General features: G+C 43.8%; 1 protein-coding gene across 3 annotated transcripts in view; it reads left to right on the top strand.

The window, feature by feature from the left end:
• The window catches only part of SH3KBP1 (SH3 domain containing kinase binding protein 1), a 424,275-nt gene that overhangs the window by 203,889 nt on the left and 196,356 nt on the right, over positions 1–24,030 (top strand). For all 3 annotated transcript variants that reach the window (XM_075538783.1, XM_075538782.1, XM_075538784.1), the window contains 2 exons: positions 9,770–9,873; positions 16,861–16,990. In XM_075538783.1, coding sequence (XP_075394898.1) covers positions 9,770–9,873; positions 16,861–16,990 — 234 coding nt within the window. The remainder of the gene's footprint in view (positions 1–9,769; positions 9,874–16,860; positions 16,991–24,030) is intronic.

Below are 24,030 nucleotides of genomic sequence, written 5' to 3'. Positions count from 1 at the left end.
ACAACTGTTTCTGCGGCATCTTTCCCGAGCAGGAAACAAAATTTCACAGCCGCACACTGGTCTTTTAAATCAGCCATCATAAAAAATGAGGTTCAAGTGAAACTGCTTTTATGAAAAAATTCACTGTGACCAGAGAGACCCTTCCCAGGCAACACCACTGGGTGCACTAAAAGTTGTTTGAGGCTCATCTAGCCGGGGGGGGGGGGGGTAATGTGTACTACAAAAACTCTGCTCTGCCCAGCACAATTACAGTTTTTGGTGAAACCCACTCATACACACACACACACACACACACTTATTTGTTTTCTTTTTTAAAAAGACATTTTATTAGGGACTCATACAACTCTTATCACAATCCATATATAAATCAATTGTATAAAGCATATATGTACATTCTTTGCCCTCATCATTTTCAAAGCATTTGCTCTCCACTTAAGCCCTTTGCATCAAGTCCTCTTTTTCCCCTCCCTCCCCACTCCCTCATGCGCACTCGATAATTTATAAATTATTATTTTTTTCATACCTTTCCCTGCCCGGCATCTCCCTTCACCCCATTTTCTGTTGTCCGTCCCCCAGGGAGGAGGTCACAAGTAGATCCTTGTAATCGATTCCCTCTTTCCAACCCACTCACCCTCTACCCTCCCAGTATCGCCCCTCACACCCCTGGTCCTGAAGGTATCATCCACCCTGGATTCTCTGTGCCTCCAGCTCCTATCTGCACCAGTGTACATCCTCTGCTCTATCCAGACTTGCAAGGTAGAATTCGGATCATGGTAGTTGGCGGGGAGGAAGCATTTAGGAACTGGAGGAAAGCTGTATTCTTCATCGGTGCTACCTTGCACCCTGACTGACTCATCTCCATATGTTTTCTTAAACTATTTTAAAATAATTTGCAGATGTCAGGATACTTCATTCCTTAATACTTCTGAATGTATCTCTTAAGATGAAATATAGTCTCCATTTAACCACAACAAAGTCAATGCATTGAGGACATTTAGTGGTGCACTGGGATCAAACACCTAGCTAGATCAGGGGTTTGATCCCACCGGCCACCCTGAGGGAGAAAGATAAAGGAGTCTGCTTCCAGAAAGATTTACAGCTTTGGAAACCTTATGGGATCAGTTCTATTCTGTCCTATAGGTTTGCTATGAATTGGAGTCAACTAGAAGGACATTTTAAAATAATAGTATTATCTAATATTTAGGATACATTAAAATTTCATCTGTCATCACAATATTAACCTGTATATATTTTTTATTTAAAAAAGAATCCAGAACCTAATTAAATAGCATGTTTGTCTTACCTCTTTACTTTTCTGTGTGTCCAGTTCCCTTAAAGGAGCCTTGGTGGCGCTGTTAAGTAAGAATTGGGAGTGCTATTTGGTGGGTCATAGGGTCAAACACTCCAGTGAGGGAGTGGCTCCTGGGGAGAAAGATAAGCTTTCTGTTCTTGTGGAGAGTTTGAAGCTTTCGAAACTCTGAGGGTCGCCATGAGTTGGAATTGATGTAGTAGTGGTAGGATTGGTTTTTGATCGGTTCAGAACAGTGTCTTGACCTTTTAAAACTTTTGTGTGTGGTTGATTTTTCCCCTGTTTAAAACAGGTACTCCAAAAAGATCAGGTGAGGTTCTTTGTAGAAGGTCCCTCAGTTTGAAGGTGCATGATCATTTCCTCATGCTGTGGAACCTGGCTACCATGTTTGTCAGGAGCATTGCATTCGTTTTGGCACAACAGGCTATTCCAGGCTGGGAAATCATGTCTTTCTTGCCCTAGGTGCTCCGGGAACTGTCCTTTTGCTGTGGAGCCCTAACTCCTCAGGGACTGGTAGTTCAAAGGCATCAGCAGTGTTCAGAGCTCCCCAGGTGATGACAACCTGAAACCAAGATTGAGAACCACTGGGTTAGTGTCTCCCAAGGGGAGGCCATCTCTTCCCAAAGGTCTCTTACCCTCAACTGTAATTGGTTGCTAAGACTCTTAGATTGTTATGAGTACCATCACACGGAGGAGTCTAATTTGAATGAATAAACATCCCCTAGGCCAAATCTAGGAGAGCGTGATTCATTAGGTAAGCCAGGAGTGTTAACCTTCCAGCACAGGTTGCTCCCCGGGTTATGTCTGGAGAAAATGCTAGAAGTAACCCTGGGAACGGAGGATTAGAAATTTCCAATTTTTCTGTTTTGTATAATTTATTTTTTTGTTGTTGAGACGACACACAATAAAAACCTCACCAAGCTTCTGCAGATCCAGCTGAGTGACAATGTCCACTTTCTTTGAGTTCTTCCCAAATTGCCATCCCTTTCTGAGTTCTTCTTCCCCTTTAACATAGACTCACTTCCCTCTAAATTTTGTTTGATCCGGTCTTTCAAGTTGCAGTGGTAAGTTGATTTCCATATAGCCAGATCTTGAAAAGAAGACATCCTCCAGAGAGATCCTTGAGTAGTTAAGCTACATTATTTTTTTACTTTAAGATGGTTTGGGGGGATATTTTTGGTTTAAGGTTGAAAGATGATCCCAGGAAAATAGTTTCAGGGACTCATCTACCCTCCATGGCTGATTTTTCTTTTTGACTATTATCAGTGTCTTTTTCTCTGACACTACAATTTCAGAAGTCTTCCCTGCTCCCTAGGCATGTCTGAGGATCCATTAAGGTAGCTTAATTTAGCAGAGTCCTTCACCATGAGTTGTTGCTAACGGCTGTTGTGTCGTGGTAGATGCAGGATGTAAAAGAACAGAAAAAGACACCCAAAACTATGTGAATGTTGAATGTTCTCCATTGACTCAAAAGCTTTTTGGACCACTGCATTCTTTGTTGCCTCCTTTTGTGGCCACTGACTGAATTGTCTTAGTGGAGTTTTCTCATGCCACTAGAACCCTGAGTGAAACCTCTAAAAGATTGATGCATGGGCTGTCGCTAAGACTGGGTCATGGTACCCTTTTCATTTTCTGCTATTTCCGTTTTAGGAAAAGTGAATGTATTACATTGCCACCCCATCTCACCAGCATTATTTCATTGAAATACAAGCCCCCGTTCCCAGCAGCTGTTAGGAAGCACTCCTAATTTGTGGGTTTTCATTTCCTGGTTTCATTTTTTAACCACGTACAACATGAGTCCAGCTAGTTGGTTCTGCAGTCACAAGATGCACAGCTAAGACTTCTTCTCACGAACATTCTGATTTGGGAGGCTACCTCTCTGGAATGGCATGGTCTGCTTTGGAATCCTAGGCCCACTGCTTGTTAGCTGCAAGAGCTCTAGTAAAATATTTGATCTCGGTGCCTCCTCGGACTCCTTGGAGGTAAAAGGGTGTCCGGGTAACGTATGTATACATAGCATGCTTGTTATTAATAGTCTCTGGCACATAGTCGGCGTTCAATGAATGTTCCAGCCCAAACCCCACAGCTGTTGAGTTGAGTCCAACTCATGTTGTGACTGTGTAGGATAGAACAGAACTGCTCCACAAGGTTTCCAAGGTGGTATATCTTCATGGAAGTAGAAAGTCACATCTTTCTCTTCTGGACGGACTGGTTGAGTTTGAATTACCAACCTTTTAGTTAACAGCTGAATGCTTTAACCATTGTGCCACCACAGCTCCTTAATTTTAGTTGCTTTTTACGGAATAAAGCTGGTCATCAATGCAAGGTAGTTGTGGGGTCTAGTGAGAGAGTTGAGGGTGTGGCTTCCTTGCCACGTGTGTCTTTGCCCTACATATGAACCATGCTCACACATGTATATTTTGTGGTTATCATAAAATATGGCAATAAACTAGAGATGGCACCAGTGTGCCTTGTGAAATCTGCCATAGCCATACCCTTTTTATTAAGCATGTGCTCATAAACATTTTCATATATGTATATAAAATTTGGGTTCATACAGTCCTTAGTTATGGGTGAAGAGATAAGTGGCCCTACTAGAAATTGTAGGCCATGATTATGGATAGGGGCAGTGGAGTGGCATTCACATACATAAGGAAAACATCTGTTTCTCCCCTCGTGGCTATTCTAATATAGCTATATCATTGACCATTATCAGAAAATATGAGAGGACTTCCAAAAGCTTATGGAAAACTGGAATTGAAAGTTAATAGAATTTTCCCATGAACTTTTTGAAGCTCCCATGTAAACTTGAATTAATTTTTTTTTGCTGTTGTAAAAGCATACGGTAGGTAGGTAGCACATTTACCCGCTCAACAATTACTTGTCCAGTTCAGTGGAACCACTGACGTCAGCTGTGTTGTGTAACCAGCATCAACACCCATTGCTGCAGTTTCGATCACCATGAACAAAAACGGAATGCTCGCTAAACCAACACTCTTTCTCCTTTCCTCTCACCCCTGGTAACCCCTGTTCAACTCTGATCTGGATGCATTTGTCTGTTCTAAATGTTCCGTATAGAGAACATTTGTGTGATTGCCTTAGTTCAGGCAGTATAATGCTTTCAAGGTCTCTTCATGTTGTAGTGTGTACTAGGACTTCTGCTCCCTTTATGGCAGAGTAATATTCCATTGTGTGTATATACCACATTTTATTTGTCTATTCTGTTAGTGGTGGACATTTGATTTTAATTTTTTACATCATTTTATTGGGGGCTCATACAACTCATCACAATCCATGCGTACATCCATTGTGTAAAGCACATTTGCACATTCATTACCCTCATCATTCTCAAAACATTAGCTCTCCACTTAAGCCTCTGGTATCAGCCCCTCATTTTGCCACCTCCCTCCCCACCCCCCTTCTCTCACAAACCCTTGATAATTTATAAATTAGTTTTATCATGTCTTACACTGTCCAATATCTCCCTTTAACTACTTTTCTGTTGTCTATCCCCCAGGGAGGAGGTTATATGTAGATCCCTGTAATTGGTTCCCCCTTTCTACACCCTCCCTCGGCCCTCCCGGTATCGCCACTCTCATCACTGGTCCTGAAGGGATCATGTGTACTGGATTCCCTGTGTTTCCAGTTCCTATCTGTACCAGTGTACATCCTCTAGTCTAGTCTAGAATTGGGATCATGATAGTGCGTGGGGAGAACGCATTTAGGAACTAGAGGTAAGTTGTATGTTTCATCGATGCTACACTGCACCCTGACTGGCTCGTCTCTTCCCCACGCTCCTTCCATAAGGGGATGCCCAGTTACCTACAGATGGGATTTGGGTCCCCACTCTGCACTCCCCCACCATTCACAATGATATGGTTTTTTGTTCCTTGATGCCTGATACCTCATCCCCTCGACACCTTGTGATCACATAAATGAGTGTGCTTCTTCCATGTGGGCTTTGTTGCTTCTGAGCTGGATGGTCACTTGTTTACCTTCAAGTATTTGAGACCCTATATACTATATCTTTTGTTAGCCGGGCTCCATCAGCTTCCTTCACCACATTTACTTATGTACCCGCTTTGTCTTCAGTGATTGTGTTGGAAAGGTGAGCATCATGGAATGTCAGTTTAATAGAACAAATTATTCTTGCACTGAGGGATTGGAGGCCCAAGGACATTATTATTTTCTTAAGGAAAAAAATAATTCCACAACCTAGTTTATTCAGTAGATCAAAAACCCAATTAAATGTGTTTAACACTTGAGTTCATGTTGACTACACTCCAAAGTTGAAGGTAGTAACTCAAATAAGGCATTCCAAACCATAGGCCTTGACCAAGTCATAGGTCCTTTTTCCAGTCTGTTTGTTGGGTGAGGATGACATTGCCAACTACCTACCTCCTATAGGCAGGTCAAGACTTACTAGTATACCTCAGTGAAATACCAAGAGACGGGAGGACAATGGCCAGTGACATCCGTACATTTAAAATGGAAAGAGGCAATGGAAATACATCACCTTGCTTCAGACATTAAACTGGGTTACATATTAAATAGTTCTCTCTCTCTCTCTCTCTCTCTCTCTCTCTCTCTTTCTGTATGTGTATGTGTGTATGTGTGCGTGTGCACACACATGTGAGTAATAGACCAAGAAAAGTAGCACTCTAGGATTTGGGGAATTGTTGTAATGAGAGCAGAATGGTGAAGACCTATGGTTGGAACCTGGCAGTGTCAGGATGCAGTTACATACAGATATCAGAGAATTTGGGGAAAACTGTGGGTTAAATTGGTTTATCCAGCTTTGGGCCTCTGAATTCAGGCTAAGCAGATGTGGCCACTTACTAACTTTGTGACTTTGGGTAAATCATTGAGCTTTGATCTTTTCATTTGTAGACTGGCTGCTCATTCTGGCTTTTTGCCCTGGGTGAGATAATGTGGTAAATAGCAACAGTGCAGCAGAAACCTCCTGAGCTATCCCCCTTTGGGGCAGTGGGTAAACTGTCAGGGCACACTTTCCACCAGCAACCTCAGGTACCTCTCCTGTGCTCTCTGGAAAGTGGGCAATGTGTTTTCTAGGACTGGATGACTATCTTTCTTGTAGAAATACTGACAATACTGGCAGAAGGGGAGTCAGGCTGCATCACCTCTCCTGCGCCCAGGCAGACTTGACGAAAGTGCAATCTGTGTATTCGGGTCCAGGCCTGCCCTCCATTGGGATAGTCTTCTCTCTAAGAATGAAATACCGTGTCTTTTACTGAATGTACAATATCGGGCTAAATATATCCTTGGGTGATACAAACAGTTAATGCATACAGCTGACCACCAGAAGGTTGGCTCTAGTCCACTCAGACGCAGTGCCTTGCAGGGAAGGTCAGGCGTCTAAAACATTGGCCATCAAACCCCCCCAGAGGAAGAAGCACACCAGCCCATGTGATCCAAGGAGTGTAAGTAATATAATCCAAATCTAAATAAGGGAATGGCATCAGAGCTTAAATGTGAACACCCAGTTTGCAGAAGGTTAGGGATGTCAGTGGAAGCCCCAAATCTATTTTCAGTGTCCACACATAGAATAAGCCTCTGGTGAATCCCCTCCGATCAAAGACAAGGGGTATGAATACCTCTGATATCAGATAAAGTATTGTAAAGTTAATTATGGCAAATGTGGGTAGGTCAAAATGTAATATCATTTGAATCTCTCTTAAGACCCATTTCAAAGCCATTTCAATTTTTTGAAAAAAAAATCAAGGAAACACACATGGATTAAGCTCCTGGTGGATCCCCTCTGACTATGGACCAGGGCTGGGAATAGCCTCGCTAGCATGCAAAATGCATTAGAAGTGAATTTTTGCAAATGCAGTTAGGTTAACATTTAGCACCCTATCATTTGACCATCCTTACGGATCTATTTAAATTTGTCCTAGTTTGTAATATTTTCTGCTTTCTTTTCCATTGAGCCTTTGATCTGTTTTACTTTGTCATTCTTGTTAGTTAGTTTTGTTTTTCAATGTTGTTCTGTATACGAAATCCAGGATAGAGTAATCTATAGAGATGGTAACGGGATTAATGGTTCCTTGGAGGTATGGCAGGGGAGCTAGGGGGGTGGCGGCTAATAACAATGAATACAAGAATGAAGAGAATGTTCTAAAACATTGTGCTGATGATTGAACAATTATTCTTGATGCGATTGAATTATTGTATGATATGTGAATTGTATACAAATAAGACTGTTGCAAAATATGTATATATATCTGCAGATATAGATATATACCAAACAAAATTAAAAAAAAACTTCATGGAGCACAATTACCGCATATACTTGTGTATAAGCAAGTTTTTACACACATTTTAAATGCAGTTTTTGTGGTAAAATTAGGTACCTTGGATGATATTTTGGTTGGCTTATACATGAGTATATACGGTAGTTCTCCTCTGAGACATATGGGATGGCCATGAGTAGGAATCATTGCCACAGTGGCTGCTAGTTGTGTGTGTGTATGTGTATGTGTGTGCGTGTGCGTGTAAGAGAGAGGGAGGGAGAGAGAGAGAGAGAGAGAAAGAGGGAGAGAGAGAATATGCTTGGATTCAATCAATAATATGCCTTCAGATGTTATTTTTAAGTGGCTTTGGCCAGAAGTTCAGTGACCTCTGTGGTGGTAAGTGTCAGCTTACAGACATTTACGTCATTTTACTTGTTCCATATTGTTCCGGTTTATATCTTTGAAGTTTCTTTGCTAGCATAGCATTGTAGCAGGTGGACTTTCTGAAGCACTTCTATCAGAGCTTCATCTTAAGGGGGTGTTGGTAGAGGCCGGCAGGTTGCAGAGGGGTAGAAGGAAGCCCAGATCATCTTGTCATCTAGACTTTCTTTGCTATAAGAAGGGATCTGTCACCATTGAACTTGACTGAAGCATGTTAGAAGCCAAAGAATGGCATCGAGTTTCTTCTACTGGAGCTCGTGCCGGCTTCCCTCCTTGGAGAAGCAAGTGGGGCTGGGCCCCTGCCCTTCCTTGGGCCTGTGCTCCTCTGCCTGCTGTGCATTATGTGTTTGTTGTTCTTACCAGGCAGCTTGTGATTTTGTGTCCAGGGGAGGGAGATATTTTTGTATTCATCAGAGACGTGATTAGACAAGATATGATTCTGAACTTGTGTTCTCTTTCCTGTGTTCAACTCTTATACTTCCAAAGTGCTGTCTGGGCCAAGAAAAATGGACCCAGAGAACTAGGCCACTGGCTTTTAAAGAACATTGATCAGTGAGCGTATGAGATGCAGCAGAGAGACCTTCTTCTTTGTATGATGTCATGCTGCTTGGGGACCTGAATGTGCCCTGTGATAGCACTCACGGGGATGTCCTTTTGCGGGGCAAAGATTAAAAGAGAAAAAAAATCCCTGTAGGCAGCATCCCAAAATAATTTAAAACTGTCTGTGTTTCTTTTAAGTCTCTGGTGCCTTTGGTTTTCCAGGCCGTGTGGTGACATGAGGTAAGGACGGGTCTGAGGCAGTCAGCCACAAGTACCTACCTACCTTCTGCACAATGGTGACCTCACTTCCTGTCTACTAGTCACTATCTCTGGCTGGGGTCTCCACTGGTTGTGTGTGTGTGTGTGTGTGTGTGTGTGTGTGTGTGTGTGTGTGTGTGTGAGAGAGAGAGAGAGAGAGACATATCACATGAGTTCTTTCCACAGCGCATATCTGTGGGGTGGATGTGCTGCAGATAGTTGTGTCTGGACCTCCCAGTTAGACCACACTGAGTGAGTATAATGGTGTCATCGCGAGTTAAGGGAAGCATCATCTTGCCTTTTAGCTTGATATGCCACGGCTGGTTCTGTGTAAGCAGCCTCAGCTGTTAATGCATCCCTTGGGACAGAGGGACTAGGACAGAGTGGATTTGTTGAACTGCTATGAGCTGTCTGCAATGATACCAAGAGAAGGCTGAAATCGAATTGGCCTTTGCTTATCAGGCCTGCGTCTCTGCATGTTGAAAGGGTGATGATTTAGGAATAAGAAAGTCAGGATACTTCATCTTTTCTTTGGCACATTTGGGGAGCGTTTCCTCTTGCATTGCTACCATTAGAAGCAGACCATTCTCTTTTCCCTACCTCATCACATCAAGCTTTCATTAAAAATCAATGGCAGCAAGTACCAAGCCCCATCCATAGAAAATGGTTTAAGGCAACACTGTGCTCCAGTGCTTCAGGGGTGGGGTTTTGGCCTTCTGCACCAATGGATCTGTTTCTCATACCCATCCATGCCTTCCTGACCCAGCAGCTTTTAAAAGACCAAGAAGCATTGCTCTGCTTTCTCCTGCCTCTCCCTACGAGACCAGGGCTGCGTGCCTCTAGCCATTTCCCAGAGAGCATATTTGAGACAAGTCAGCTTAATTTGCCTGCATGCCTAGGAAACCTCTCTTTATAACCTTATTTTGGGAGAAGAGCTGTATCTAAACCTTTCCCTTTTCTCATCCAGGAGAGCGACGGAGGCGCAGATGCCAGGTGGCGTTCAGCTACCTGCCTCAGAACGATGATGAGCTTGAGCTGAAAGTCGGTGACATCATAGAGGTGGTAGGAGAGGTAAGAAAGCTGGGCAGACACGTGGCTGGTCAGAACCCACCAGCTTACTCACTTCAGAGGAACCCTTGCTGCAGATTCCAAAACTGTTTGGCCTGGACCCTTTGGATTAGAACTCAAGGAGAATTTATAGACCATCTTGGTTGAGGCTACTCTGAGGATTTGGAATCCCAGTGATGTGGGACTGCTTACAACATACTGTGTCCCTCTGCTTCAGTCAATACTAGAATCCAGATCTCCAGAGTAACCCATTCATCCTGGATGACACCATTGGGTTTCATGGCAAGGAAAAAAACTGACATCCCTTAAATGTTCTAGAAGGACCTGGGATGTGTCAGGTATGAGCAAGACTCTGCGTATGCTATTTCATTGTATCTGCTTTTATTTGTCAATGAGGAAGCAGGCTCAAAGGGGCCTATAAGAGACGGCCGAGGGCTGAAGCCAGACCCATCTGACCGGAGACATGTGCTTGTCCACTGCGCCACATCCTCCTGGTTTGTGGTTGTTCTTGGCTGTGCAGAGCCAATCCTGCTGGTGAACTAGCTCGCTAGCCATTGGGACCATCTTCTCAATCTCTCTGCTTTGGACCTTAGACTTAGAATGTGATCATTCATTCTGTAGCTGAATATCTAAGTACAGTTTTCGGACTGCTTTCATTTTCTGAATACCATTTGACCTTACCAAAGGCCATGATTTACCAAAAGGAAGCTAGAAGTCAAGGAGGAGGTTAAGTGAATTATCACATGGATGGAAGTGGAAGAACTGATTTTAGAAGCCAAATTTATTTCCCGATTCTCCTACAAATACAAAGTGAGCATATGTCCAAGCCGTATTTAACTCATTAATGAGGGACTTTGCAAGATGGTAAGACTAATTCAAATTGATTATGATAATACTTGTACAACTCTCCTTGATATGATTGAACTATTGTATGATAAGTGGATGAAGTGCCAATAAAATGTCAAAAAAACTAATTCAAAGAGAATTGTAAGAGAGTATTTATAGTGACTGAAAGAGAAAATACTGGATTAAGGTGGCTAAATTAGATGCAAAACCATTGCAAAGCAATAAAACTCTAATTTATGGGGTTCGCTTTTTTAGAACACAAGTCATTTGCATCTTTTAAAAAATCATTTTATTGGTGGCTCATGCAACTCTTACCACAATCCATACGTACATCAATTGTGTAAAGCACATTTGTACATTCTTTGCCTTCATTATTCTCAAAACATTTGCTCTCCACTTTATCCATCAAAATTTACTTGAGTCACTTTCAGTTTTCTACCAGTTCACATCCATACACAAATGGAGTTAATAAATTGCCCTCATGCAAAGTCAACAGTATGCCAAACAAAAAAGACATGTCCCTAGAACCCAGGAAGATGGCAGCCAGGTATCAGCCACAGAGAAGTCTCTGTGTATTCCAGAAAGACCAAGCAGGAGGTCAGATGACCCATCCATGGTCATATAGAGAAGGCACATTCAGGTTTGTTTGACCCAGTTTACATGATGGAAATAATGGTAAACAAACAAACAACTTTGGACCAGCGAGACTGAATTCATTTGCCTGTGTGTACCTCCCTGCTTCATGCTCCCTCTTCCATTTCTTGTTTGCTTCTGACGGGGGTTTGGGTAATGCAGGATTTAGTTGGATTTTTAAAAACCTGTCAAAGCCATTAAATACATTTTTTCTGGCATGCTACTGGAAGTCTGAGGTAAATGTTGACTTGGTAAATCCCCTGTCCCTCATTTTAGTATAGTTGACATGTAAAAAAAATGTCACCAATGGTAAGTCAGAATACATCTGAATAGCTAGGTACTCACAGATGGGCGTGGCCACCTTTTCGTCCACAGACATCATCCTCTTAGTGCTTCACAAACGTAGACAGCATCCTAGATTGGGACTTGAGGAGCAGGTAAGATTCTTCCTGCTGCTTCCCCAACTTCCAACAAGGCTACGTAAGGTTGTGGGAACCACCCCCTTAGGTCCGGAGCCCACTCAGATGCTGTTGCTCCAAAAGACATGGAAATTGCTGGCCACATAGCGACACAAACTGTCAAACCACATCAACCCAAACGGTTTCAGTGTCAGTGGTTTGACGCCATCTCTTTCAAAAGCTACCAGGTGTAAACTGCCCTGTTCCAAGTTCTTAGGTGAAGGTTGGGGTTCTCTGTTTGGGAGCAGCCATGGGTTTCACAGCTGACTGTCCCTCAGGGATGGTCAGAGGCTGGGTTTGTTCTCAGTAGAGCCAAGGGTGGGAGAGGGCAGGTGCCTCTTATTTCCTTGGGACAGAAATTTGTCAGACTTCACTGGCATCCATACCCTGTATTCCAGAGAGACACACATCTCACCCTCTTTAAACAGAGAAACGTGGCAAATGCTTATTCCTTCTGGGCAGGGAATGCATAGGCTCTGTATGTCCCTTTGGCTGGTGCTGAAACTCCCCAGGGAGTTTCTCCCAAGGTCCTCAGACAGGGTCCACCACAGACTGTGTGCCTAGTACATAGGAGAGGGCTGAAAAAAGAGATTTGGGGCAGAGGCCATTATCTTTTCATCCCATGTTTTCCCCAATTTTTTTTTTTTCTCTCATGAGCTTTTTGAAGCCCCCTCATATTAGAGCAGTGGCTCTCCACCTTCCTAAGGCTGCGGCCCTTTAATATAGTTCCTCATGTTGTGGTGACCCCCCCCCCACCAACTATAAAATTATTTTCTTTGTTACTTCATAACGATAATTGTGCTACTGTTATGAATCAGGAAACCCCTGTGAAAGGGTCGTTTGACTCGTCAAAGGGGTTGCGACCCACAGGTTGAGAATGACTGTAGAGGAATGGATGGCCCCCACAGCCTGACTCTGGGGCCCACACACAAATGCAGGTAGGGCAGTACCTCATTACGAACAGTAGCCAATGTAGTAAACTCTTTTGGTACCTTCTGCTTCATGGAGGAAGAACAAATCCCAGTGCAGCAGAATGAGGGCTGCAGAGGCTCCTGGGCCGGATTTTCCCCAATGATTTTCTTGTCATTCATTCATTCATTCATTCATTCTGTGTGTGAGGAGCTGTGCCTTACTCTTTGAATGGATGAATGCATGAATGAATGAATGCAATCATTCTGGACTTCAGAGTCCTTGTCCTTGTATAGGAAGATGAGCTAGAATATCTCTGATGGGGGATAGCTTGAAGTTGCGGGTCATTTTCTTCCCATCTCAGGCTATGGTGAGAGTAGTATTGAAGGGCTGGTGATGGGCTCAGTCAAATCAGCCTCCTGCCTGTGGAGCCACCACGCCCCCCACCCCCTCATGAGGAGCAGCAGGTTTTCTTGTCCCTCCAACTCACATGTGGCTCATGATAGATAGGCCTCTCCTCATCCTGCCAATCAGTCCCCCTAGACCTGCTAGGTCAGAGATACTGGTATCTGGGTGTGTGTATGGCAAAGACACCTCTTTTCCCAGCAGGCAGTTTGCTGCTCCCACATATCTAGGCCACTTCTCTCAAGAATCCCAGGCTGGAGCTGCTTATTACTGGGAGCAGGAAGGTGTTTTGAGGCCGTCGCGCAGAAGCGAGGGAGCTGGCCTAACTGCTCAGAACTGCAAGGATTGTGCCAGGGACTGCTCATTTGTGGCCATGCTCTTAGCTTGACTTCCTGTTCTGTAATTGCTCGGAGAAAGGCAGGAGGGGTGGGGCGGGTCACTTTATGGTTTCTTATTCAGAACTAGCCAAAGGGACCCAGAGATAGAGTTCAGGTACACGGCAATTCTTCCTACGATATCATAAAAACTTCCCCGAGAGGATGTTACACACCAGAGAGTAGGGGCCTGATTTCAAAGGAAACCCTGGGCAGTCTCGTGGCTTGGTGCTCAATAGTCAGGAGGGCAGTTGTGCATGGAAGCAGGCTTTGTGATTTCTCTACAGCTGCTCTGAGCATACTGTTCTGGTTCTATCCAGTCCAGAGGCTCCTCCAACTCCCCACTTTCTGGAATATCTCACCTCCCTGTGAAAGCGGTCTTTTCTGCTCTTTGAGGCCCCCCTTAATTTTGCTTTCTTTCCTCTCAAAGCCTGCTTATAGATCCCAGATCTAGAGAGCTCAACTTTGGGTGGCAGTTGTGTTTTATCTGTAATCATGAGAATTTCTTATCTATTTGCCTTGCATTGCCAGATTTTAGTCACCAACCCCTCCCTCCCTGTCACACATACACATATATCCTATCTTGAAAATACATGCCTTTTTACCCGCTAGATTGGCAACTTCGTGGGTGGGTAGGGACATGTTTGGTGTCGTTCTGTGTTCCGGGTCCTAGCTCACAGCCCCCATACTGACGCTGCTGCCTTAGTAAAGTTGCTGTCACAAACCTGCCCGCTACACGCAGTGCTCATCCTCACGGTAGCTGGGAGGGCCAGGGCTCCCTTTCGTAGGAACTGTGAAGATTGCACAGCTGCTAAGTCTCAAGACAGGATTTGAACTGGGCTTGGGGCTCATTTTTACCTTTATAAAAATCATTTTCACTTTTAACTTGCATTCATTGATTTGGATAGGCAAATGCACACAAGCAGTAAGAAATAAATAAACAGTGCCGTAGCTCTAGGTCTCTTTCTATTATACCACATTAGAAACAAGCACATACAAACTCAAAACCTGTTGCCATCAAAGCAGTTGGAAACAGATTGCTGGTCCTTTCCTGTAAGGCACCTGTGGGTAGGTCTTTTGGTTTAGTTAAGTACTTACCTGCTTGCACCACCTAGCAACTCCCACACCACCATACAGGTAACTTAATACTTGCTTGTTCTCAAAACACCCTTCAGATTTTCCTCCAGGAAGGCAGCTCTGCTGTTCAGTTAGTGTCTCCAGTATGAATTCTGGGCATGGTTTTTGTACCTTTCTCTGGCTCAGTCTAGCTAGCTCGCTGGTCAGGGCCCTTGCACACCTCTAAGGGCCTCATGTCAGCATCTGCCTGTCCGTTCTGTCTGCTCCCCACTCCAGCCTTCACTCTCCTCTAATCTTCGCTCTCCCAGGTGACTTTGGCCTTGCAAATCTTGAACACTTTTGTTTGTGTATTCATTTTTGAAATTCAGAGTGCCAATTCCCTTTTAATAATGGGTTTTCTTTTGAGGATAGTATTTTATTGTGTTTTTAATGGAAGTTTATAAAGCAAATTGAGTTCTTATTTAACCATTTTGATACATGCTGTTCGTTGGCATTGGTTACATCTTTTACAATGTATGAACATTCTCATCATTTCTGTTCTGGTTGGTTTGTTTCCATTTATCTAGCTTCCTAGCACCCCTTACTTTCTAATGTTTGCTTTAGAATAAATGTTGATCATTTGATCTTTTATAGATTGCCTTTTTATTTTTAGGAAGCACACAGTATTCATTGGAGTTGTTGTTTGAGAGCTAATCTTGTTAGCTGAAAGGTGACTTGCAGGTGCAGGTTCAATGTAGAGTTTAAAGGGTAGCTGAGGGAGATAGTCGAGGACAGTGGTTCTCAACCTTCCTAATGCCTCACTCCTTTACTACAGTTCCTCGTGTTGTGGTGACCTCCAACCATAGAATTATTTTCATTGCTACTTCATCACTGTCATTTTGCTAATGTTATGAATTGGGTGACCCCTGTGAAAGGGTTGTTTGACCCCCAAAGGAGTCGCGACCCACAGGTTGAGAACCACTGGTGTAGGAGTTCAACTTGTCTCTACTAGTCCACTAAGCCTGACCTTTTTTGTTTAGAAGGCGAGTTTTGTTTTACAACTTGGTACTACACATCCTTGTCAGAATGGTTGATAGTGGGAGCCAAGCTCCATCTAGTTCTTTTGGTCTCGGCAGAGAGGAGGCCCTGGTTCATGGAAGCTATTGGACTAGTAGACTAGGTTCTTCTTTGCGACTTTGGTTTCCTTCATTGTCTCTTTCTCTAGATGAGTAGAGACCATTAGTTGCATCTTAGATGGCCATTTGCAAGCATTTAACGCCCCAGATCTTACTCACTACATTAAGATGTAGAATATAAATTTGATGAACTATCCCATGTCAATTGACCGAGTTGTCCCACAAGACCATGGTCTAAACCTTCAGATCCAGTCAACCACTCCCACAAGATGTTTACTTTTGTCTAGGAAGTCTCTATGGCTCTGCCCCTTTTTATGTATTTGTTGTCCTGTATTAGTTGCCCCTAAGTCGGTCTGAATCATGGCAAGCCCATGTGTGCAGTTGGTCTACTCCACGGGGTTTCCAAAACTGCAACCTTTCAGCAGCAGATCACCAGGGCTGTCTTCTGCAGTGTCACCGGGTATGTTCAAACACCTTTAGAAACTCACAAGGAATCCTTGTGCCTTTGGATTGCAGTTTCCACTTCTTGGCACAGGGATTCTTCACTGCTTTTTGTTAGTCTGTCTCACTTGTTTTGATAGCCTGCTGATGCCAATCTCAGCTTTCCAATATTGTTTTAAAATGTACAAAAGATGTGATATGACAAAGGTAACCATGTATCTTGAAGTAACTATTCAACTATTTGAATAGGAAATTTTGATACAGTAATCTCTGTGCTTCCTCTCTAACACAGCAAGTACCCAAATCGCCGGACAGGTGCAGTATATGTAAGCATTCAAACAGCGATGACTTTAAATGATATCTTAAGGTACTTGTAGCCTCTGTCACAGGCTCTGGAGATAGCTGTGATTGGTTTGATGTGCAGTCATAGGAACTATATTTTACTATGGTTTGTTTCCTGTGTTCACAATCGAAAGAAATGCTAGATTTCAAGTTAATGAAATTTTTTTTCTACTTGAGTTTATGGATCCCAGGTTAAAAGCCCCAACCTTACCCTGATTCTCAAACTACATGGTTCCCTTTCCATGCTCCTTGACAGCCTTGTAGCTTTGGAGCCTGCAGCATTCCCTGAGTAGGTTCTGATCTCCACACCAGGGAGGTGGTGGACAAAATTGAAGTCACCAGATCTAACCGCAGCCCTGCATCTCTCCTCCTTTGTTATCATCTGTGCAGGTAGAAGAAGGATGGTGGGAAGGTGTTCTCAATGGAAAGACTGGCATGTTCCCTTCCAACTTCATCAAGGAGCTGTCAGGAGAGTCAGAGGACCTTGGCATTTCCCAGGACGAGCAGCTCTCCAAGTCAAGTAAGAAAGCCCTCCTCTCAGAGCTGGACAAGGGGTGGCTGGGGCGGCATCAGGCTCTGCTCTTTCTCCCTTCACTTCCATATCCTGTTCTGGTACCCTCACAGAGGGTGGGGGGAGTTGGTTATACACCCACCGTTATAAGGCCACTGTGGCTTAGCAAATGGGTCACTTTCCCTGGATAGGGGACGGTTGACCTTCTGGCCATGTGATATAGGCTCCCAGGTGACCCAGGTTTCTAAAGGGTCAGTCAATGTACATTGGCAATTAATTTTAGAGCAAACCGAGTGGGGTTACCCCCCTTTCTTTGTAATCCTTGAGGAATGTGGAGAGAAATCGCATGCCCCCCCCCCCAAAATCCTTGGTGAAAGAGGTTCTATAGTAAAGAAGAGTGCATGTCTTGTCCATAAATGTCTTAATCAAGACTTCGGAGAAACCAGGCCCCACCTTGGTGAAGGTGAGTGCTCTGAGACGACGAGAACGAACCTCAGATCTTTCTTTCTCCAGGTCCTGAGTGTCTCCCTCCAGCTTCTCTGCTGCCCTTTCCAGCTCACGGAGCAAAAGGTCAGCACCGGGAAGCTGTGTTCTCCCAGTCGCTAACCCGATTTCCTCTGTGGGCGTCTGTGCGTCTCTCGTTCCGTCTTGGGCCAAGGCCATGGATGTTGATGTTGTAAAAGAGTTGCCTGTGTCCTGCTGGGGCAGCACTACGTGGGGGCAAAACCTCTTCTTCCCGAGGAGAGCGGGTAGGGGGAGCAGCTCCATCAGCCAGGATAATTCTCAAGCTCCTTTATTTTCCATTTGGAAAATCTGACTTGAGTGATGATCTCATGTTGTTCTGTATCTGTTTTATTTGAGCAATAGCACAACTGGACAAATCCCCAATTTGGAGGTAAAGTCCTTTTAAGGGATGTGCCCTACTGACCTCCTTCACTTGCTACCTCCATGGGTCCGGAGTACGCAGCCAACGGGGCTTCAAGAACCACCCACTCTGACGGGGGTGGTGTGATGGCTTTTTATTCTGCTCTAACAGACTGGCTACTAAAGGGCAGAGGGTCCCTAAACTCCACTTTATAGGGAGTAAGTAGGGCTCTGGAATGCCACACTGGGATTCAGAGTGCCTCTGGTGCCTTTCTAGATACCTTGAAATCATGGCATGCCACCCTAATTAGGTCGTGTGGTAAACATAACATACTCTACCTCGAGGACCCATGCGTACTGAATGAGCATTCTTGTAGAGAAGACAAGTGATATCTCTATTTCCATCGGGACATGCATTATAAGTCCCAGTAACAAGTCATGTATATAAAGCCATCTAGCCCAGAGAAGGCCCTCAATAAATGGCTGTTGTCATTGTTAATGGTGATAGCCCCTCGGAACAGACCAGGCTGTGCATACACTGACTGATGGCATGTTCGCTGAAACAGTGTGCCTGCAGCTGGAAATGCTTTGAGTTCTGTGCTGATAGAGAAGGGCATGTTAGGGGCAGTGTTAGACAACCTCTTTGGGAGATCTTTGACCTCTTGGCATCCTACCGTCCCAGCTGTAGACTGAACAGCTGGACAGAGAACTGATGACTTTGCACTTTGTGAACTATTGACAAAGCTGCCTCTTCTCACCAATATACAGACACTGGACCCTGCATGCCCCCTCAGCTCACCGCCTTCAGGGCTGGCATTCCTGGAACTGAGCAGGGCGATACCCACGATCATTTGCCTTTGTTCACTTGCTTAGAAGGGGCTCTTTCTGCATGTAGAGACCCCCGCCACACACATACTCATTCAATTAAAAGGCCTCCATTTCAAGAGTGGGAGAGCCCAGCAGTCATGGAGGTATTTGGTTTCAGCAGCCAAACTTAGTTTTAAGGAATCAGTCCATTATTGAGGGGGACAGAGCTCCCTGGAGAGATATGGTGTAACAAAGATGGCTGTTCCTGATGAGAACCACATGGCTTTTGTAATCTTCCTGGCATATACAGGTACGAAGAAGGAGGCATATCACTCTATCTGTTTATATCTGTGGAGCCAGCCAGCCAGCCAGCCATTCTTCTCTCTCCTTGCCTTTCCTTCTTCATTCCTTCAGCCTCTTTTATTACTAAGGCATTGTATAAGGCCGGGCAGATCCGCAGGGTCCCTGCCCTCTAAGCTTTTGCTACAGAAAGGGGTGTACAAGTCAGCAGAATTTGAGGAAGGGACCCCAAGTGTCTGAGGACCAGTGGGCTACAAAGGCAGAGAGGCCAGTCCAATCAGTGTAGGGGTGGGTGGACACAAGGGGCTTCAGGGAAGAGCGGGTGTGATAAGAACGCCCCTATGACTAACTAAATTGAAATAAACTCGAGAAAGGGAGTGAAATTGTGGCTGTCCGTGTTTGGACAGGTTTCTCAGTAGCTGTTCATCACTCTGAATTTGCTTCAGCTTGTGACTGTGGAGAAAAGTCTGTAATCAGCTCACATCACATGCAGAAGTGGTGTATACTGGTGAGATTTGTCCACTTCGTTTGAGAGTGAATCTGCTTATGCCCTAACCCCAGAGAATGCTGGTATTTTGGTGTGATTTAATTTTTAAGAGCATGTTTTATTTTGAAATAATTATAGTTTCATAGGAAGTTGCAAAAAAAAGGGTGGGGAGTGTCTCATGACTGATTCTTCATTCAGTGGGAATAACATTTTCCAGGACTTGAAAATCTAAAAGACAAACCTGGTCCTGTCAAGTCAGTTAGACACGTAGCAACCTATAGGACAGAGTGGGACTGCCCAAGGGGTTTCTTTTTCGAGGCAGTCTCATCTTTCTCCCACAGAGCAACTCGTGCCTTTACACCACCCACCTTATGGTTAAAAGCCCAGTGTTTAACCTGCTATGCCACCAGAACGCCTTTTAGAGGCCATGGTGACAGGACGCAAAATGCCTCTTAATTGGAATTTTTCCAGACATTAGAGTGAGGTGTTTCTTTTAATGTAGTTTTATTGGGACATAATCCAAATATGATACAATTCAACAGCTTACTCCTATAAAGAAGAGTTGTACAATCATTACCACAATCAATTTTAGAAGGGGCGAGGTTTTTAAAGGTAGATAAAATCTGTGTTTGGGTACACATAAAGAGAACCGCTTGTTTGTTCGGTCTCTCTCTCTCTCTCTCTCTCTCTCTCTCTCTCTCTCTCTCTCTCTCTCTCTCTCTCTCTCACACACACACACACACACACACACACACACACACACACATTTATTTGACATTGGTCCTCTTTACATTTCTACTTCCAGAAAGCATTTGAGGTAGTTAGCTAGTCTGTTGCGTTCAGTGAGCCCATGGGCTGTGATAGAAGAAGCAGTGACTAGATGTTTACAAAGAAGTGTGCCAAGTCTACCTAACACATGCTATATACTCAGTAATTGCTTGTTGGATCATTTCTTATTTGGAGGAGGTGTGTTCTCTTGGAATGACAAGAGGAAAATGGTCGAACTTGCTTTTCTGATGTACTTTTACATATAAGGGTTTATTGGAAAAATTGCCTAACTTTCTTAGATCTTTATTCGGGGTAATCTCCTATACCAAGGAAAGAGTTGTGAGCCCTGGTATCTGTTGATAATTCAGTTTAAATCATGGTATTTCACAGAAGGAATTTCAGCCAGGTAGTAGCAGGAACCCTTTGCAGCAAAGTTCAGTTTGAAAGCACCATTCCCTTTGCATTTTAAAAAGAATTTATGAAATGCTAGAGGTGTTTTTTTGATTATTTAAACACATGTAGCATTTTTATCGAACCTCTCTGATATGCACAGATGTAGAGAGAGTATTATGATGAACTTCCATGTATCTGTCACTAGGGATCAGCAATTTTCAACCTGTGGCCAATTGTGATACTGATACTCTCCCTCAGGCCTCTCCTCTATTGTTTTGAAGCAAACTCCCGCTATTGCGTGTTTTCATTATGTATCAGTAAGCCAAAAAGCCCACTGCTGTTCAGTTGTCTCATAGCAACCCTATATAGGGTTTCTGAGACTGTAAACCTTTGCAGGAGCAGATAACTTCAACTCTCTCCCGTGAAGTGGCTGGTGGGTTTGAACCAATGACCTTGTGGTTAGCAGGCCAGTGCCTGACCAACAGCACCAACAGGACTCACGGCTCCTTGCCTATCAATGAAAGTAGATTATGTTTTTTAAGATTCTGTTTTTGCGCTCTCTCTCTCTCTCTCTCTCTCTCTTCCTCCCCCTCCCCCCTCCCTCCTTTCCTCCTTCCTTCCCTTCTTCCTCCTCCCTTCTCCTCTTCCTCATCTTCCTCCTCTCTTCTTTCTCTCTCTCACACACACCCTGTAATTCCTTACTATATATCATTAAATATATAGTCAGTGTGTACTTTTCCTTCATTGTCTTATGTTTTTAAAATATTTTTTAGCTTGAATCCAGATTCAAATAAGGCACATAGATTGGGATTTGTTGATAACTCTCAAGTCTGGGTTTTTCTGTCTTTTTCTGCTCCATACTACCTTTTTTTTGCTATTTTTCCTGACTAAATTGAGGTCATTTAGTCTATTTCCCACAGTCTGCCTTTGCTCATTTAATCTCTGCAATGATATTTAACTTGTATTCCTAGGAATGTATCATTTGAGTTATAAATTTGATCAGATTCAGATTTGATATTCACAAAGGGGCTTCAAAGAGTTCCATTATCTTTTCATTCCATTTTCCATGAATTTTTTGAAGCCCCATCATATATTCCTTCCAAGACTGTTCATAGGTGGAACCTTGAGTGTCTGGGTGTGACCTAGCCTAAGAGTATCGGGGCCAAAATTATTGGCCAGCCTTCCACGCACGCATGCATGCACACCCGCACACACTCACCCATGCTGTGATGTTGGCTCCATTACCATGTAGCTCACCTTTTCTCAGAACACCTGGAAATTTAGCCTGGTGTAGCCTATTTCTTAACGCAGATCATGATGAACTCATTGCTTTTTCACTTACAATTTTGCCATGCTAGTATTGACTAAATACCATGAAAATGAGCTTAATTACTCAATGCTATAATCACAGAATACTGTGATTCTTATAAGACTGATTTTGAACTTGAGTGGCAAGGAAGCCTGGCTCTATTGTTTAACTTCAATTCCATACATATTTTGCTTCACATTAAACATAGCAATTGATTTTTTAATTTAAAAATATTTGATTGTATTCAATTTCTTAGATTCTAAAATCATTCGTAAAACTAGGAAAAAAAATTCCTGTGTGGATTTCCCCACCCCCATCTAATAAGTACAAGAACATTTTCAGTTATTTCTCAAAATCTTCTGAGGGAGCAATTGTATATTTTCTTTCTCTAACCATTAATAACCACGACTTTCCATTTGAGTTAAATTTTTCCTTATTTTAACATTTTGGGATCTGCTACTTTAGTGACCAAGAGAGAGACGAAAAAAAGAGAAAGATATCACTTAAAACAACTCCCATGATGCAGCAATCCTGTTTTCATTACCTGTATAAAACTGGCTATCCATGCCCACCTTGTATAGAAACGGAAGTGGGGCTGACGACACCCAGCCCCCGCTGGCCTCACTATCATTCTCAGATGCTAAGCCTTTTGTCCTTAATCTTCGATCACCAGCAAGGTGATTTAAACAGTGTGAGGTAAAATCGGATGCATTTTCCATTTTCAAGGTTTTATTCATTGCAGTTGAGTATTTCCTCAGCTAACATAAGCATGCGTTGGCATGGTCAGACTCTGGAACTCTGCCGTCCCCGTCAGCCTGTGTAGCCACTCCTACTCCCCCCAACCCAGGCTCGAATCACCTGGTTCTGCCAGGGGACAGTTAGACTTTGCTGAACACATTGACGATTCAGTCTGTTCAGTTGTCCACCTCAGCCACTCTCAGACTTGTTCCTGGGGACGAACACCTGGGGAACATGATGGAAATACTGTTTGTCCCCCAACCCTTAATATTTTTTGCAAGCTTGCAAAACTCCTGTGTGTTGCCCTGAGAGCATCATTTGACTTCATATGAGCCTAGAGACTTGGACGAAGCAGGATACAAACCTGCCCCTGTAAAGACTCGCCACCGCCAGTGCTCTGCTTTTGTCCTCAAAAATCCTCAAGAGGTGCAAGCCTAATAATAATATTTGAGGAATATTTTACTGTCTAGATTCTTCTTTTTCTAGCCAGCCTTTTGAAAGCCTCCAATTTGGGGCTTGAATTGGATGGTGCCTCTCTCTCCTCAAAAGGAGGAGTGCAGAACCAGGGGTGCCTCTGCCTGTAGGACATGGATGCTAGAAATGCCCAGCCCCCTCCAAGTTGCCCCTCTGTGTCTTTACAGTTCTCCTTGTGTGGTACAGGTGATGGGACCCAGAAGGTGATGGGACCCAGGTGATGGGACCCAAATTGCTAGATACTCTGGGTCCTACGGGGCTGCCCCCTTTCAAAGAATGTGCTTTTAAAAAGTAGACGGGTCTCTCTCCTCTCATTCCTGCCCCTAGCTTCTCTGTGAGCACGATCTACCTTGCCATTCGGTGGGCTGCCTCGGATACCCTGTGACTGGTCTCCAGGTTGACCCTTCACGATAAACCATATACTAACACTGATTCCTTGGCTAACATTTCAGTTAACCCACCAGGGGTACTCTGTAGGACTGTGTGCATGGGTGTGGGAGGTGAGAGGACATTCAAACCAGATCATATGTGAACATACATGTACTTGATCATGAGGCCAGAGTTATCTAGGCTTCAGCTGTGTGTCCAGTCTCATGCTGTTGATAACCTCTACTTGTAACACCATAAAATAATTGGACATTTTATGATGGATGAGCCCTATGTCCTCATGCCTAAGTGCAGTCCCATGACTGATAGGCTAAAACCTCAATTAAGTCGTTTCAAGAATGAGAGTTTTATGCTTTCCATGGTGCTAAGCAGAAGGTCCTTTACGTTGCTAGAAGTGCACTGTTGATTTCAAACTTTCTCACTGAAGATCTCCTTCTAGTATATTAATACATGTCCGGGCCTGAAAGTGCAGGAGATGAGAAGAGTTCGTTAGAGATAATTCCATCTTGTTTAGCATCTCAG

Source organism: Tenrec ecaudatus, chromosome X (genome assembly GCF_050624435.1).
Source record: "Tenrec ecaudatus isolate mTenEca1 chromosome X, mTenEca1.hap1, whole genome shotgun sequence".
In the NCBI taxonomy this organism is placed as follows: Eukaryota; Metazoa; Chordata; class Mammalia; order Afrosoricida; family Tenrecidae; genus Tenrec; species Tenrec ecaudatus.
This window is presented reverse-complemented; position numbering and strand designations above follow the sequence as displayed.